General features: G+C 46.6%; 1 protein-coding gene across 13 annotated transcripts in view; it reads left to right on the top strand.

The window, feature by feature from the left end:
- The window catches only part of LOC105466343 (activator of transcription and developmental regulator AUTS2), a 1205160-nt gene extending 1191682 nt beyond the window's left edge, over nucleotides 1-13478 (top strand). For all 13 annotated transcript variants that reach the window (XM_071094058.1, XM_011715337.3, XM_011715335.3 and 10 more), the window contains 5 exons: nucleotides 2923-3064; nucleotides 6203-6280; nucleotides 7216-7299; nucleotides 8795-9017; nucleotides 11329-13478. In XM_071094058.1, coding sequence (XP_070950159.1) covers nucleotides 2923-3064; nucleotides 6203-6280; nucleotides 7216-7299; nucleotides 8795-9017; nucleotides 11329-12577 — 1776 coding nt within the window. In that variant the 3' untranslated portion in view covers nucleotides 12578-13478. The remainder of the gene's footprint in view (nucleotides 1-2922; nucleotides 3065-6202; nucleotides 6281-7215; nucleotides 7300-8794; nucleotides 9018-11328) is intronic.
- Nucleotides 13479-16282: the final 2804 nt, after the last annotated feature.

Genomic DNA, 16282 nt, shown 5'->3' with positions numbered 1-16282 from the left:
AGCTTTTAGTCCTACCAGCATTTGGGAGCTCTCATGAAAGAAATACAGGAGACCAGTGAGCCAGAAGATAGAGCTCTTCATCACAGAAGAGAAATGTTTTTAAAAGGGTTATATGATTTTTAAAATAAAACAACCCAAGTTCCAGCCTCTCCAGAGGCTGAGGCAGGAGAACCCCTTGAGCCTGGGAGTTTCGTCCAGCCTGGGCAACATAGCCAGACCCCATTTCTTTAAAAAAAAAATGAATACATAAAAAATAAAACAACCCAGTTAAAAGTTAAGATGCAAACCTCAATCAGTGAGGTCACTAAGATACTTTGCTTTGGTTGTCAGATACCTGCTCTTTCTTATAACATGCCAGCAGTGAGTTTGGCTCACTTGTACTTTATCATTAGGGGAAGTTTAATTGGAAGTCTTGTGGTCTATCCTAGAAAATGCGTATGCTTTGAAGAGCTGACTAGATTTTGATGATTAGTTCAATTCAGTTTTTGTTCTGGTTGATGTGGTTAGTGGAACGGTAGGTAAAGCACATCTTCCTTGTAACTTCTTTGGTTAAAAGCGATGAGGGATGTTGCACATGCCACTTTAGCAACTTCTTTCCCATAAAAGTGTCCCCAGTGACTTAAACGTTCATTATCCCAATTCAATTAGAAAGACCTCTTGAACATGAGATACCTTCGTTCATCTTCCCTTTTCAGCAAACTGCTTGTAATCCCCAAGCTCCATTTTGCTTCATGGCCCTAAGTTGTGGTTAATGGAACTGTGCTATGTACCATGCAATATTAGCACTAAATAATTTGGCCACCAAATTAAAGGAGGTCCTTAAAAGAATTGTATAGATTCATAGTGAATTAGAAGCTTGGTTTTGAGGCTTGGCTATGACTTGCTGGCGGGACTTTCATTATAGCGTTCCCTGTAGATTTGAGCAGAGATTGCATCTTCCCTTTCTCTGTAACGTTCCTTTACGCATTCTTTTAGTCGCTTACCCGGTATTTATCGAAAGAGCCTACGCCTGCAAGTTCCTTACTGTGCCGAGCTGGGGGCACGCGTTCTTCCGGGCGTCTAGTTGCTTAGAGTTCAGTAATGAGGATCAGTGTGTGTGTAAACAGTGAGGAAAGTGTGTGTGCTCTCTTAATGGGTGGTGTCAGTTCCAGCTGGAGGAGCACGGGTAGCTTTCGCTTTCAGTGGGGGTGATGGATGAGTGGGACGTTGCCTTCAGCAGTAAGGGAATAGCAGACTTCCCTGTCTCAGACCCTCATGCCATGTTCTGTCAATGTAGATGCCCCCTGATGGGGCTTTGCTGTTGTACAGCCGGGCAAGGATCCCTCAGGACATGAGAGAGATTGAGCTGAGGCTAGAATGGGGCTAAAGGGGCTGAAAACCCAGGAGACTGGATGGGAAAGAGTTCATAGCGAGGGAAAGTCAAGATCATAGCAAGGGAATGTCAACTGGAAGCTTCAAGTCCCAGGACCCCAGGCCTTGGGAGCAGTGCTTATCCGAGGAGGTGTGAAGCCAGTTCAAAGAGAAAGCTGTCAAGAAACAAGGAGGTGGGGCAGCTTTGAAATCATGCTGGTGTGAGGGCCTCTAGCCTAGAGAATGATGCCAGGGGAAGATTGAGATGAAGATTATGAACCAATTTCTGCTGCCTAAGAGGATGGTGGGCAGAAAGATTAGCCTGAGGATGCATAAAGAAGAGGAAACAGAGTGATTTCTATCCATGATAAGGACTTCACACAAGAGTCTTTTTTTTTTTTTTTTTGGAGATAGCCTCGGTCACAGCAACCTCTGCCTCCCAGGTTCAAGCAATTCTCGTGCCTCAGCCTCCCCAGTAGCTGGGACTACAGGCACGTACCACCAGGCCCAGCTGATTTTTTGTATTTTAGTAGAGACAGGGTTTCACCATGTTGCCCAGGCTGCTCTTCAACTCCTGAGCTCAGGCAGTCAGCCCGCCTTGGCCTCCCAAAGTGCTGGGATTATGGTTTACTTGTCTGGACGGACCCCCCCCACCTTCCTCAGGTAATTACAGGTAGAAGGAAGAGATAGGGCCTCTATTAGTTAAATTAATATTCCTACTTTTTCTTTTTTTATTATATAACAATAATCATTTGAAAGCTTATAGACATGCAAATATTTCTGCATAACTTTCAGTTACTAATGAACTGTGATCTATTAGAGTATGGCAAAGAGTCATTAAACAATTAATTTATACAGCAGATTATTCATGCAGAATTCCTAATAAAATGAGCGTTAAGACACCATTATTTTAAATCTTACTAAAATGGGCCTTTATAGCAAAACACTGAACTACTTTGGGAGTGGTGGCAGTCTCCATAAATAGGATATGGTTTTATTTCTCAAGCCATTAACCTTAAAGACCAAACATAGCTGGGCGCGGTGGCTCACACTTGTAATCCTAGCACTTTGGGAGACTGAGGTGGGCGGATCACTTGAGGTCAGGAGTTTAGACCACTCTGGCCATCATGGTGAAACCCCATATCCACAAAAAATACAAAAATTAACTAGGCGTGCTGGGAGGCACCTGTAATCCCAGCTACTTGGGAAGCTGAGGCAGGAGAATCGTCTGGACCTGGGAGGCAGAGGTTGCAGTGAGCAGAGATCACACCAGTGCACTCCAGCCTGGGCGGCAGAGTGAGGGAGACTCTGTCTCAAAAAAAAAAAAAAAAACAAGAAAAAACCAGACCAAACACTAGTGTTGTCACTAGACATTTCTGGTGTAACAGGCACTACCGGCCTGCAGATCTGACATTTGAGGGTGAAATGGTTTTTGGGTAGCTGCTTTCTCTCACAGTGTTTGTAAACTTGAACCCAAGTGCACCGTTCACAGTCTCCAGCTCCAGCTCTTCACTAACACCTTTCTTCCTTGCTGTTGGCCTTGGGACCCTTACTGTCCCCCTTGCTGTGTAGAAACAGATGCAGTCAGACCCACATAAGCTGGACTTCGGACTGAAACCTGAGTTCCTGAGCCGCCCTCCAGGCCCCAGTCTCTTTGGAGCCATCCACCATCCCCATGACCTGGCACGGCCTTCAACTTTGTTCTCTGCCGCTGGTGAGTGTGGGTTTGGGTGGGGGAGCAGAGCTGAGAAATGTGGTTCTCAGGTAACTAAATAAATGAGGTTTGGGCTCTGAGCCGCCGCTCAATCACCACCTTCAAAAATACAATGTATGCCAGCTTGCAAGGCAACATCGCAGCACATCCAGCGGGTTGGGAATCTTCATTGATACACTCTTTCATTAAAGGAGGAAGCAGAGATCATCTTTCCCTTACAAGGATTCACATCGCTTCGGTTCATTATTTGCTTCTATATTAAACGGGTATAACTCACAAGCATGTCAATTGCTATTGAGAAAGATCAGAAGGCTTGCAAGGGCAGATGGGAAGGAAACAATGCCAGGAATTATAGAAGGATGCGGTCGCCCTTAATATGGTGCCCGCAGAGCACTGTAATGTTGCACCAGGATGCTCAGTCATGCTGTGTTTTGTGTCCTGAGGATAAAGAAAGACGATTAAGGCAGTTGCCAGGAGTGTGGTCTGTGATAAGGGAGGGTGGGCCACTCAGTTGCTGGTTTTCTCTGCTACAAAACATAATACTATTGCCTGGTTGGTTAAAGCGATGGAAGAAATTTAGGAAACAGCATAAACACCCAAGTGACCTGTTCATCAGATCTGTAATTCATTTAACCTCTGAGAATACACACTGTCAAGCGTGCGTGTGGAAGAGGTGAGGTAGAGAGTGACGATTATGCTCATTCCTGCTCCAGGTACAAACAAAAGGCAGCGGCTGTAAGGACTGTGTGGTGGATGAGAACAGCCCTCTTGGTATCAAGGGTTTCTTGTCATTCTGTCTTCTTTAAAGCTTTTTTAAGCGTAATTTCTGGCACACAGAGCTCTGCTCAGTTAACACTTAAAAATGATGGCATTGAGCTCATTCTGCTAATAACTTCATACCCACTGTGCTAAGCAGAATTTATTCTTCTGGTCGTAAGCGGTCAAGGGGCTCCCCATTTCTGATCCTTATGGGACAAGTCTCACAGCCATCCTGCCAGCTGCCACCCCAGGCTTTTATCCAAGACTCACTGTGGGTGGACCTCTGGCTCTTCGGTGCAGGAAGAGCGAAGCACCCACATTGCAAGAAATCATCATTATAATAGGCCTTGCTAGCAAAGCAAGTGAATCCCCCTGGAGGGTAGATGGAATTTGCTAAGGTCTCAGGTTTTTCTCTGTCAGTGCTGTCTAGGGACATATTTGAAGGCTCTGTTACCATGGCACCTAGGCTCTGAGACAGGGCTACATTCAGAGCGATTTTTGGAGAGAAATAGATTTCTCTCTGGCTTCCATTTGAGCCAAGTGGATGAATTGGCTTCTTTTGCTTCAATAATTCTGAAACTGCAAGGCACCCCTGGGGGCCCTGGGCTCAGCAAAGCTCTGGTCTTCATTGAAGCATTAATTAGCTTGCACTACACAGACAGTATGTGGCCAAAATTTTATTTAGCTGACAACAGTGCTAATGCCTGATGAATATCCTGGAATGTGTTCACTTTGTGGAGGCGGGGTATCATTCTTACACTTCCCAGGTGGAAAATAAGCCAGCGTGCAGGACTGGATACATAACCCCTCAGGTGTCTTCCAATCCTGAGCTCCCGGGACCGGGATGATGTTCCCTCTGTACTGTGTGGCTTCCTCTCCAAACCCAGGCCACAAGACTTTTGCAGCCCAGGGAACAGCAGCCCAAGACATCAATTGAGTTAACAGAGTGCAGACAGCAATGACCCCTACGTTTAATCCATCTTCCTAAAGGAATTGATATTTGTTTATAGGAACTTAGACAAAATGCAAAGGATTATGGAACAGTTATTCCTAAATTCCTTATCCAGGCCCTGTTTATACTTCCATTCTAGAATGTAACCTTCTTTAGGATAAGCAGTATGGGATTCTGCCCAAAATGGTTATTTGGTGAACCTTGTAACTGATGTGTATAACTTGTACATACTTAAGAAATCCAGCCATTTTCATCTTGCTTTTGGGTGCTAATCCCGTGAATATAAACTAGAGACTTCTTCAGATGACCTTGGCAAATCTCTCATCTAGGACAAAGCCTGCCTTCCAGGGAGCTAGCCTCCTTAGCTAGTAAGTGGCCTCATATTAACAAGCCCATTTGGCACCCTAAGCCTTTAGAAATGTCCTTCCCTAATTCACATTTGCACACTCTCTTTTTCTCTCTCCTTCCTTCCTTTCCTGGCTTCCTTCAAGAATAGGAATAGAGGCATCTTCAAGAAATACACATTAGGCAAAATACAGAGTAGAGGAGGAAATGTGGATCAAGGGAAAACTGAAGGAAACCACTAAATTAGACCTGAGCTCCCGGGCAGGCAAAGCAAAAACCTGTGAGTCAGTTATAACGTTTTTAGTGCCCCAAAACAGAAGAATCAACCGGCTTTTCCTGGCATTGAAAGTTGAGAGACATCAGAGGACTTCATCTCCTAAAACCTAATGTAACTCACAACAATGAGTTTTATAGAGTTGGGCCTTATAGTATCCTTCGAAGTGGCTGCATGCGAACTAACATATTCTTCAGGAGAAGGGATTCTGCAAGGCCCCAGGGCAGCGTAGCCGAGAACCACGGCTTCAGGACCACACCCCTTCTGAGCCAGGGATGGTAACGGGCTGGGTGTCTGGCACAGTGTTTCTCAAAGCGAAAACTTGGTCCTCCAAGATACTCACTCTATGAGGAAAGGGTTCCGTGACGAAATGTTCCCCTCTTAGAGAATGAAGGAGCCTATAAGCTTATTAACGGCTCTAAGAAGTCCTTCAGTAAAGAAACTTGGCTTAGCTCTTTTTAATCCAGTATTTCTCCAGATTTACTTGGTTATGAACCTCCCCTCCTCCCATGACCCAGGGGAGTTATTGCTGTCTTTGTAATACTGTGTGTCATCGGCTTTAAAAAGAAATACCTCTTTTTGGTGGTGGCCAGCCATGCTGGGAAAGTGAAAAAGGGATGATTGATTTTCTGCTTCCAAAACCAACATTTTCTTTTACCCCGTGTCTTGCCTGCAGGGGCCTGGGTGGACTTTAGCCATGACCTCCCTTGAGCATTTTTTCTCATGGGGCCCTTAAGCAAGTAGAAGCTGGTTGCGCCTTCGAAGTTGGCTTTTTTAAACTCTGGTTTTGTTATGTTTGACTTAACAGGTGCTGCACACCCAACTGGGACCCCTTTTGGGCCACCTCCTCATCACAGCAACTTCCTCAACCCCGCTGCCCACCTAGGTGAGTCACCCAAAGTCATGGGAACTGAAGTGTGTGCTTCAGGCAACCCTGCTGTGTTTACCATGCTTCCACTGCACCTCCAGGCAAACTGGTGGGAGTCCCAGATACCCCGCTTACCACTTAGGCAGGAGATGGTACTCTCTTAGGAGTTTCAATACATGCCATCCAGCTTCCAGATGTCATCCCTCACACCACATTCTTTCGGTAGTGGAGCTGTGCTCAGCAGTGGTTCTTCCTGAGCGTCCCATGGTGCAGTGGGTGAGAGCCATCCCTTGGTATCTCAGGGAATCCCAGTTTACAACAGCCTGTTCCTGCCCTTTGGAAGAAGATGGTGAGCTCTTGCCCCGTAGCGAAGGTCACCTCTAGGAAGTGGAAAGAAACACAAGCTGATGTTATGGAGAGGTGCTATTCCACATGTCACTGCCCCGATGAATGAGTCTCTTCCTAGTGAAGGTGCATGCTTTGTGTGGCCTTTGCATATTCGATCCCATCTGCAAAGTGTATAGGCAGATGCAGGCATTGCCTTGCACAACATCAGGGCATATCGTAGGCGTGCCTTCAGAGTTTCACCATGGATTCAGATGCCATCTCCTTTCTGTTCTGTTAGAACCTGCAGAGGGTACTCCTGGCAGAGGCGAGACTGGGCAGGAAGGCAAGTTGTACACCCTGGCTTGAGTAGTGTCCCCACTGGGCAAAGGAAGAGTAATGCAAAATGCACAGTTGTGGAATGAGAGCACTCAGAAAGATTTTGCTAACCCAGTGCCTAAATCCAAGTGTAATGAAAACCTTTTACACCATCCAGTAGGAGAAGTGGGACAGGCCAGGTGGGGGTGTAGAGAGGGCAGGGATCCCGCACCGCCCTGCTCCCAGGAAGTTCTGGGTTCCTCTCTCAGCAGAGCCCCTGACCATTTCCTTCCTCCCCATCTTGTTTGCAGAGCCTTTTAATCGGCCGTCTACATTCACAGGCCTAGCAGCCGTTGGTGGCAATGCCTTCGGGGGACTTGGAAATCCTTCCGTTAGTGAGTACCTCTAACTTTTAAAAATCTGCCTTGGACTTTTTATCTCCTGTGATCCGCATATGGCTCAAGACCTTTCTAGAGAAAAGGAAAACTATGCTCTGGGGGGGACCAGTGTAGATTATATCACTGCAAAAGCAGCAGGCCTTCACAGTGGGGTGAGGTGGAAGCGTGCAGAGCCACCACTGTGAGGGCGGCCCCCACTGTGAGGGTGGCCCCCTGTGGCTCTCCAGTTCTGAGGGGCAGGAATGGCAGTGTCATTGATGACCACAGAGAGTTTACTCAAGTTCAGAGTTTCATCCACATCCCATCTCTGCTCTCCAAGATTTTGGCTGCAACTCACATTAGAAATGAAAGCAGTAGTTACATTTCATCTTGCCCGTGGCATTCGTGAAATTGAAAAAAGCACAATGAAAAATAGCAGTAAGACAGCACCAGGCTTGAGATAATCAAGAGTTGGCAACATTTTATTCTCCATCATCTAGGAGGACTTTGCAGTTTTCTACTATTAAAAAAGCCCACCTCGATTAGAAGAAGAATTACAACCCCATCTCACGTTCTAAACATTAGTATTTAGTCGCTGGATATGCAAATTATTTTTTTTTTTTTTTTTTTTTTTTTTTTTTTTTTTTTGAGACGGAGTCTTGCTCTGTCACCCAGGCTGGAGTGCAGTGGCCGGATCTCAGCTCACTGCAAGCTCCGCCTCCCGGGTTTACGCCATTCTTCTGCCTCAGCCTCCCGAGTAGCTGGGACTACAGGCGCCCGCCACCTCGCCCAGCTATTTTTTTTGTATTTTTTAGTAGAGACGGGGTTTCACCGTGTTAGCCGGGATCGTCTCTCGATCTCCTGACCTCGAGATCCGCCCGTCTCGGCCTCCCAAAGTGCTGGGATTACAGGCTTGAGCCACCGCACCCGGCCTGCAAATTATTTTCTTTCGTGCCACATACCATATATTCTGGGTACAGGAAGAGCTAAAACGTGTCTCTAAGCATACCGTCACAGGTCGGTCTTTATTTAAGATACATCAAGGAGACCGGTGTGTCTGTTGAGGGCAAGGTCCTATCTGGTCTCTGGTGACACTTGAGAGGGCCGCGGTGGGTAAAGGAGACGGTGACTTCTACTCTGAATTAATTTAGAGTTATTAATCCAAATCCCACCATCATAACACACCCTTCTGCATGCCTGGAACTTATGCATGCACCAGATACGTTGAATTAGGTTATCTCAATACCCATTTGGTCCCTTTTCCTTTTTAATTTTCCCTGCCCCCACCCTTGCTTTTGGTTTTAAAAAGAAAAAGAAAGCTGTGAGCTACCTCTCCAGTGTAGGACAAGACTTCCTCTAATGAATTTGTTAATCTCCTTTCCTTTTCCAGCTCCCAATAATATGTATTCATTTTAACTCTGAATGCTGTTAAAAGTTTTTTGGTAAGTACCTTCATTACAGCAGATTATATAATTTCTCTTAAACCTTTTTGTTCTCCACTTCACCATTTCAGCACCCAACTCAATGTTCGGCCACAAGGATGGCCCCAGTGTGCAGAACTTTAGCAACCCTCACGAACCCTGGAACCGGCTGCACCGAACGCCTCCGTCGTTCCCGACCCCTCCGCCCTGGCTGAAGCCAGGGGAGCTGGAGCGCAGCGCGTCCGCTGCAGCTCATGACAGAGATAGAGATGTAGATAAACGAGACTCATCTGTTAGTAAAGATGACAAAGAAAGGTACGGAAAGAAACCGCTCTCGAGTCCCCACGGGGGAGCCTGCTCTGTGCCAAGTACCAGTGGAACCGGCCGCCCACCCTCCCTGTCCCAGCCTCGTGCTTTAGCCACCCCAGTAGCCTCAGCTCATCCCCACAGCCAGTGCCCGCAGCCCCTCGCAGTCCCCATGGCCCGTAGCATATGGTGACGGTAGGAGATAGCAGAGCTAGCAACAGATTCCTGTCTCAGTTGCAGTTATACATCAGCACGTCCTAAGACCCCGTTAGCGTGTCCAAACAGAAGTCTTTCTCTAGCAGACAGGGAGTTGGAGCTTTGGGCCAGACACACACAGCATGAATCAATTCCATATTTGCTTTCAAGTCCGTGCAGTCCATTAAACCATCCATAGGTTTTTCTCGCTCTTTTCTTCTTTTTGTTTTCTTTTAGAAAGCCATGTTTGCATTGCCTCATCATATTTTTCTCAAATTTTGTTCAAACTCAAAGCCTGGGGCTCACAGATGACTAATACGATTTTACTCACCTAGATGTAGAGAAACGTCGACAAGCAGTTTTGGTTTGGTTTTGGTTTCACTAGTGGATAATTTTGTTAACCATTGTCTCTGCACTTGGTAACCCATGCCTAGAAAAAAAAGTAGTGTTAAAGAGGGAATGTCTTGCAGTATTTTTTTCCAAAGAATATCATACGCATTCTTGACAAAATGTCTCCTTTTTTCTTTCTTTAGGCTATTTTCAGTTTAAATGAACTGATAAGGAATGCACAAATATGCCTGACAGAAAATACCTAATCCCAATTTCCTTGCAGTACTTAAGATTCAATTTTGATCCAAATATTTAATGTTTCTTTTCTTTGTATACCGTGTATGTGTGTGTGTGTGTATATCCTAGTAATTTCAAAGAATTCAGCTTTGCAGGCTCTGAATGCGGCAGATTAGTAGATACTCATCAGAGGCCATTATGCTGACTGATAAAAGAAAAAGACAAATTTTCCTTCAAGGCAGTATGGTAACAATCTCTTAACCACTGGGAGGAACGTTTCTGACATTCAGCTCTGAGCTGTGAACTGCCGAAATGAGGCACACATAGCAACCTAATGTGGCCGACCCTAGGCCGCCAGCTTTCCGTACACAGCCTGTCACTAGGTGCAGTGCAGGATGTGGCCACCAGCCCTTTGCGTGTTTCTCTGGATGGCGTCAAAATGGCCTCTTGGATTAAAGTCAGGACGCTTAATAAATAAAATGTACTCTTCTTCCATACTTCCCTTAAAAGTTACTCTTCTTCTCTGCATGTGGGCAGGAAACAGCCCTTATACGGGAGCCTCCTGAATTCTCTCACTGTGGTCCTCTGATCCTTGCACACCGGCACCAAGCCAGCATGGCAGGCTGCCACTCTCCTCAACTTTGCCATATCTGTCTTGGCGCCATCTGTAAGATTTGCCTGGTCTTAGTTTTAACTCAAGTTTTACCTTATTGTCATTCTATTTGTTTTTGCATTTTCTGACCAATACTCTTGAGCCCCCATCCAAGACAGGTCTCTAAAATTCTTGTCTCGCGTTTTCACTCACAGCTGCTCTCTAAAATTGTTTTCAATGTCCTCATGAGGTTTTGGGTTTAGGGACCTGCTTTTCCTACTGCCTTCCCTCGGTCTTCTCATCAGACTTTGGCTTTCTTGTCCCATCTGGTGCACAAGTGCTCTTTGCAACCCAAAAGTCCTCCAGCTGTGACTTCCTTTTGAGCCTCTCTCACATGCTGTGTCTCGGAGATGGCTCCATATCCACGTTCTTTGCTCTGAAACTGGTCACTTGTCCTTGTAAGGAGCAAGAGACTTCTGTGACACTGACGTTGAACCCTTCCTTCCACTGGCTCTGTGTTGCAAAGTTGGAAGAAAAGTGATACTTGGCGGGCGTTGGGCTCTTAAAACGTGATTCTTAACACTAGACAATCCCGAGCGTCCAGACAGTGGGGCTGAATTGCCGCCTCACTGCCTTATTGACCGCATGCAGCCATCTTGGCTTCCTGGAAGCTCTTCTGTGCTCTTGGCTGAGGCTCTTACATGCAGAGAGATTCTTGCTCCCGGCAGACTCCCCCTCACCCTCATCCCTGGTCCGTCTCCCCCATTAAGCTTCCTCTAAAATCTAGGTAAGTAGGATGAGGGTGGCTGGCTCTGCCCTGCCCAGGGCATGGCCGCTGCCTTGGCGACCATGGGAAGCAGCCCCCAGCCTGTCCTCTTCACACCACCATTTCACCCGCAGCCCCTGGCTCGGCCGACTCGCCGGTTTCATTTCATCTGCGTCCTTGTCTTCCCCTCTCTCCCCCAGGGAAAGCGTCGAGAAGAGACACTCCAGCCACCCTTCACCAGCACCTATCCTCCCGGTGAATGCCCTGGGACATACCCGCAGCTCCACTGACCAGATCCGGGCTCATCTGAACACTGAGGCTCGGGAGAAGGACAAACCCAAAGAGAGGGAGAGAGACCACTCGGAATCCCGCAAGGACCTGGCCGCCGACGAGCACAAGGCGAAAGAGGGCCACCTGCCCGAGAAGGACGGGCACGGCCACGAGGGGCGCGCCGCGGGCGAAGAGGCCAAGCAGCTGGCCCGGGTGCCGTCTCCCTACGTGCGGACCCCGGTGGTGGAGAGTGCCAGGCCCAACAGCACCTCGAGCCGGGAGGCCGAGCCGCGCAAGGGTGAGCCGGCCTACGAGAACCCCAAGAAGAACTCCGAGGTCAAGGTGAAGGAGGAGCGGAAGGAAGACCACGACCTGCCTCCAGAGGCCCCGCAGACCCACCGGGCCTCGGAGCCGCCGCCTCCCAACTCCTCGTCCAGCGTGCACCCGGGGCCCCTGGCCTCGATGCCCATGACGGTGGGGGTGACGGGCATTCACCCCATGAACAGCATCAGCAGCCTGGACAGGACTCGCATGATGACCCCCTTCATGGGCATCAGCCCCCTCCCGGGCGGAGAGCGCTTCCCGTACCCTTCTTTCCACTGGGACCCCATCCGGGACCCCTTGAGGGATCCTTACCGAGAACTTGACATTCACCGGAGAGACCCGCTGGGCAGGGACTTTCTGCTAAGGAATGACCCGCTCCACCGGCTCTCGACTCCCCGGCTGTACGAAGCCGACCGCTCCTTCAGGGACCGGGAGCCTCACGACTACAGCCACCACCACCACCACCACCACCACCCGCTGTCTGTGGACCCTCGGCGGGAGCACGAGCGGGGAGGTCACCTGGACGAGCGGGAGCGCTTGCACATGCTCAGAGAAGACTACGAGCACACGCGGCTCCACTCCGTGCACCCCGCCTCCCTCGACGGACACCTCCCCCACCCCAGCCTCATCACCCCGGGACTCCCCAGCATGCACTATCCCCGCATCAGCCCCACCGCGGGCCACCAGAACGGACTCCTCAACAAGACCCCTCCGACAGCAGCGCTGAGCGCACCTCCCCCGCTCATCTCCACGCTGGGGGGCCGCCCGGTCTCTCCCAGAAGGACGACTCCTCTGTCCGCAGAGATAAGGGAGAGGCCCCCTTCCCACACGCTGAAGGATATCGAGGCCCGATAAGCCGAGAACAGGAGCACGAGTGAGGAAGAAGAAACCCTAGGCAGACACCAGGCCAGACTTGAGAGACAGAACTCCTGCACGGCTCACATAGACTGCGGGGGCGGGGAAGCCCCACCTCTTCCCCTTGTAAAAAATGTATAGACTCTGCACATTTTGAAATGTTTTGTATATTATATGTTGAGATTTTTCAGATCTTTTAGCCCAGTCATATGTTCTCACGTCTCCTACTTTTTCTTTCTCGTATGAAACTTTTTGATTTGAACCAAAACAGTGAAGATAACAACACACACCAATTGGATGATAATTTTGGGGGGGCGGGGGGAGAAGTCCACGCGATCCATCATGCAGAATTCTTTCAGATGAGGTGGGAAGACAGACAGTGTACATAGTTATGTAAAAAGAGATTGCTTCATGAGCTAATGGTTCATATATGCAAAAGGGTAAGATGAAAGCTTTACTTTGTACAAATGTAAATAGATAAAGATTAAGTAACATAATACATTAATACTTCTTAAAATGTGCTACTTGCAAACTTACTTAATATCAGTGAACACAGTCGGCTAAGGCTGTGTTCCCATATATTGTTATAGACAGCTAAACCCTTCAACTATGCAATGAATGTTCGGGCTTTTCACAAAAGCCCGCCTAACTCAAAGGAGCCTTTTCAAATCCATTTACAACATACTTAAGGTCATATTTTCCCTGAACAAGCGCTTACGTGATATGACTCTGTTTTCCTTGCTTGTTTTTTTTCAAACGGAGAAACATCCTATTTTGCAAATTGGACCCCAGGCTGGAACTTAGCATCTGAAGTTGCCGCTTGTGGGCTCTGGGGAAGAGTGCAGCCCCGGAGAGGTAACTGAGGACATGAGCAACCGGTGCCAGGGAGGGTGGGATTCGCCAGATGCCAAAATCAGGGGACGGGTGGTGGTGTCTGTCAGACACACACAGGTCGCCAGTGACTTCACACACACCTCATGTGAGAACCATGCCTTTTTTAGTGTGTCCTATTTCATACCTGTACACACTTCCTCGTTTTGTAATGAGATTTACTTACACCCAAACAGATCCTGAAAGAAAGCTTCAAGTTTTCTCAGATGATGGATATGTTTTCACTGTATTCAATAACTGACCTATGTAAGGTGCACGTTTCCCGATGTGACGCACTGTATTCCAGCTGGTGATCAAGTCTGGGAATAGCCGTAACAGGTCAACCTTGTGGAGCCATCGCGAGTTAGAGGGTGAAAGATGGCAGAAAAAAAGTCTTGTGTGTGAGTGTGTTTTTTGAGTTTGCATCAATCTTAATGTCTCTTCATAATACTTTTATAATACATTAAGCCTCTTGTCTACATATTTGGAGAGAATATGACTTTACTAGCAGAGAAATACAATATATCTTGTCTACTGGACTGTAAAATATATGTATGAAATAAAATTAGTTCCATTTGGTCTTCTAGTATATTAAAGTGCTATCTGACGTTGTTATCCTGTTTTTGCAAAAAAAAAAAAAAAAAAGTTAACTACAGACCATTGTTTCTAATAAGCAGAGAGATCTATTTTAGTAGTAAACTGAAGGTTTAGTTGTGAGCTTCAGATTTTGTGAACTCCAGATGTTGTGCGGTGTTTTTTTTTTTTTTTTTGTTATTTTGTTTTTTTGTTTTTTGTTTTTTTTAACGACAACAACTAAAAAAAAAAAAAAAAATCCAAGGAATATGTACACTGGAACTGTAGTGGTAGCTTTCAGTATTGTAAAGAGATTGTTCTATACGGACCTTTTTGCTGTTTATCCTGTATGTAATAAAGTCCTTTCTAGATCCTATGTGAAAAGAAAAGTGAAGCAACTGAATCTTCAGCATGTTCTCATCGGCGGAGCCTTCTTGTGTAATGTAAACTGTGCCATGTTATTAAAAAATGTGAACTAAGCTTCCAGCTGCTTGTTTGTGTGAGGTGACCATCATTACCTTAGGGAAGAAGCCATCCCTGTACAAGACCGGGCTCGTGAAAAGAAATCCCTCGAACCCAGCCTGCGTGAGAACAGAAGGCTCACCTGCCGTGGCTGACCACCCTACCCAACTCGGTTAGTGTCTCGCCAATTCGTTACTGTAAACATTTGCACCCCACACAGTTGCTTGTGGTTGGTTTTGTTGTTGTTGTTGTTGTTGTTTTACCAGGGGGGGTGTTCTGTTCATTTTTTGTATGTCCAAAATGCTGTAAAAGTCAGGTACTTCTGGATTTCATAGACGTTTGTACCGTGTGGGCCACGTTAGCCAGTTCTGTTTGTGCCTCTGAGCTACTTCAAAAGTCAGCGAAAGTGTTTGCTTTTCCAGCAGTGATGAGAAATCTGACCCAGGGCCTGTGACAACAGTTTTTGCTTGCTCATTCCATTGTATTTCAGTATCTGTGGACTCAGTCAGTCTTGTGTTACTTAAGACCTTCCAGATTATTTTTTTTTTTTCCTGTCTTGGCTTTTTCTCTTTTAATTATGTGGTGTAGTCCTTATCAGTTTGCAGTCTCCCTGTCCTCTAAAATCTGTTTGTTTTTTTTTTTCCATGATGTAAAAAAAAAAAAAATTGTTAAATTTTCTTGTATCGACCTGATGAAATTGCTATTTGGATGAGATTGTTTGCATGGGTGTTTGTATGTTACTAGGGAAAAAGCAAAAGCAGTTCCAGTTAGCAAGATCTGGGTAGCTGCTGAATGGGAATCAGATAGAAATGTTCAGAAATTGTGGGGCAGGTCTGTGGCTGGCGAGTGCTGTGGACTCCTGTGGTTTCACAGGGCATCTGAGAAGTGTGTCCAAAGCCCTCGAAAAGTCAGTCCAGGGTGAGAAAAGGGCACGGAGAAGACGGTCCAGTTGCAGACATCCGCTAATCTGGGCAGAGCAGGGACTTCTTGAATAAAAGCCCATTTCACTCATCCCTGTTTTCCTATGTTAATACCTAACTCCAAACTGGACAAAATAAGGAAGAAAAACCCAGTGGATTGGAAAACAAGATAAACACTGTGTTTTTCCAATTCAGGCACTTCTCAGGACCCTGCAGACAGTAGCAGTGGCGCCTTGCTTTGCTATTTTTCACTGCTGCAATTGTACATGTATTTTGACGTCGCCATCTGCCATGTCAGAACATAGGAGAGTCAAACTCTCAAATCAGCCACGGTATTTAATCCCCAGGGCTTCATTCATCTCACCCTTTGCATATTTTCCCCCTAATTACGCCCAGCTCCTCGGCACTGATGGGTACCAGCACCAATTTGATTTCCTGCTAACCTATAGATACTCTAATTATCTCCCCCATCTTTGACTGACAATGATCTTGTTACCTTCTAATGGTACATGACAGGTAAAATAGCGAATATAATGATGCAATAATTACCACTTTGGATGGATATTTGCCACAGCATTTGCTGTTTATCCATTTTTCTGCCTCAATCAAGGTAGATGAGGGGAAATAAGATGCATTCTTTACATATGTAGCATAAAAAGAAGTTGAAGCATCAAATCAGTTGAAGGAAAGAGGACAACAAATGTAACCTGGGCTTTTTCATATGTTTTTAAAATTCTGCCATCCTCTCTGTGCATTCCTGATTTTTTTTTTTTTTTTTTTTTTTTTTTTTTTTTTTTTTTTTTTTTTTGATACTGAGTCTTGTTCTGTTCCCTAGGCTAGAGTGCAGTGGCACGATCACGACTCACTGCAGCCTCCACCT

This window comes from Macaca nemestrina, chromosome 4, assembly GCF_043159975.1.
Source record: "Macaca nemestrina isolate mMacNem1 chromosome 4, mMacNem.hap1, whole genome shotgun sequence".
NCBI lineage: Eukaryota > Metazoa > Chordata > Mammalia > Primates > Cercopithecidae > Macaca > Macaca nemestrina.
Note: the sequence above shows the minus strand (reverse complement) of the source record. Positions and strands in the feature narration are given on the sequence as shown.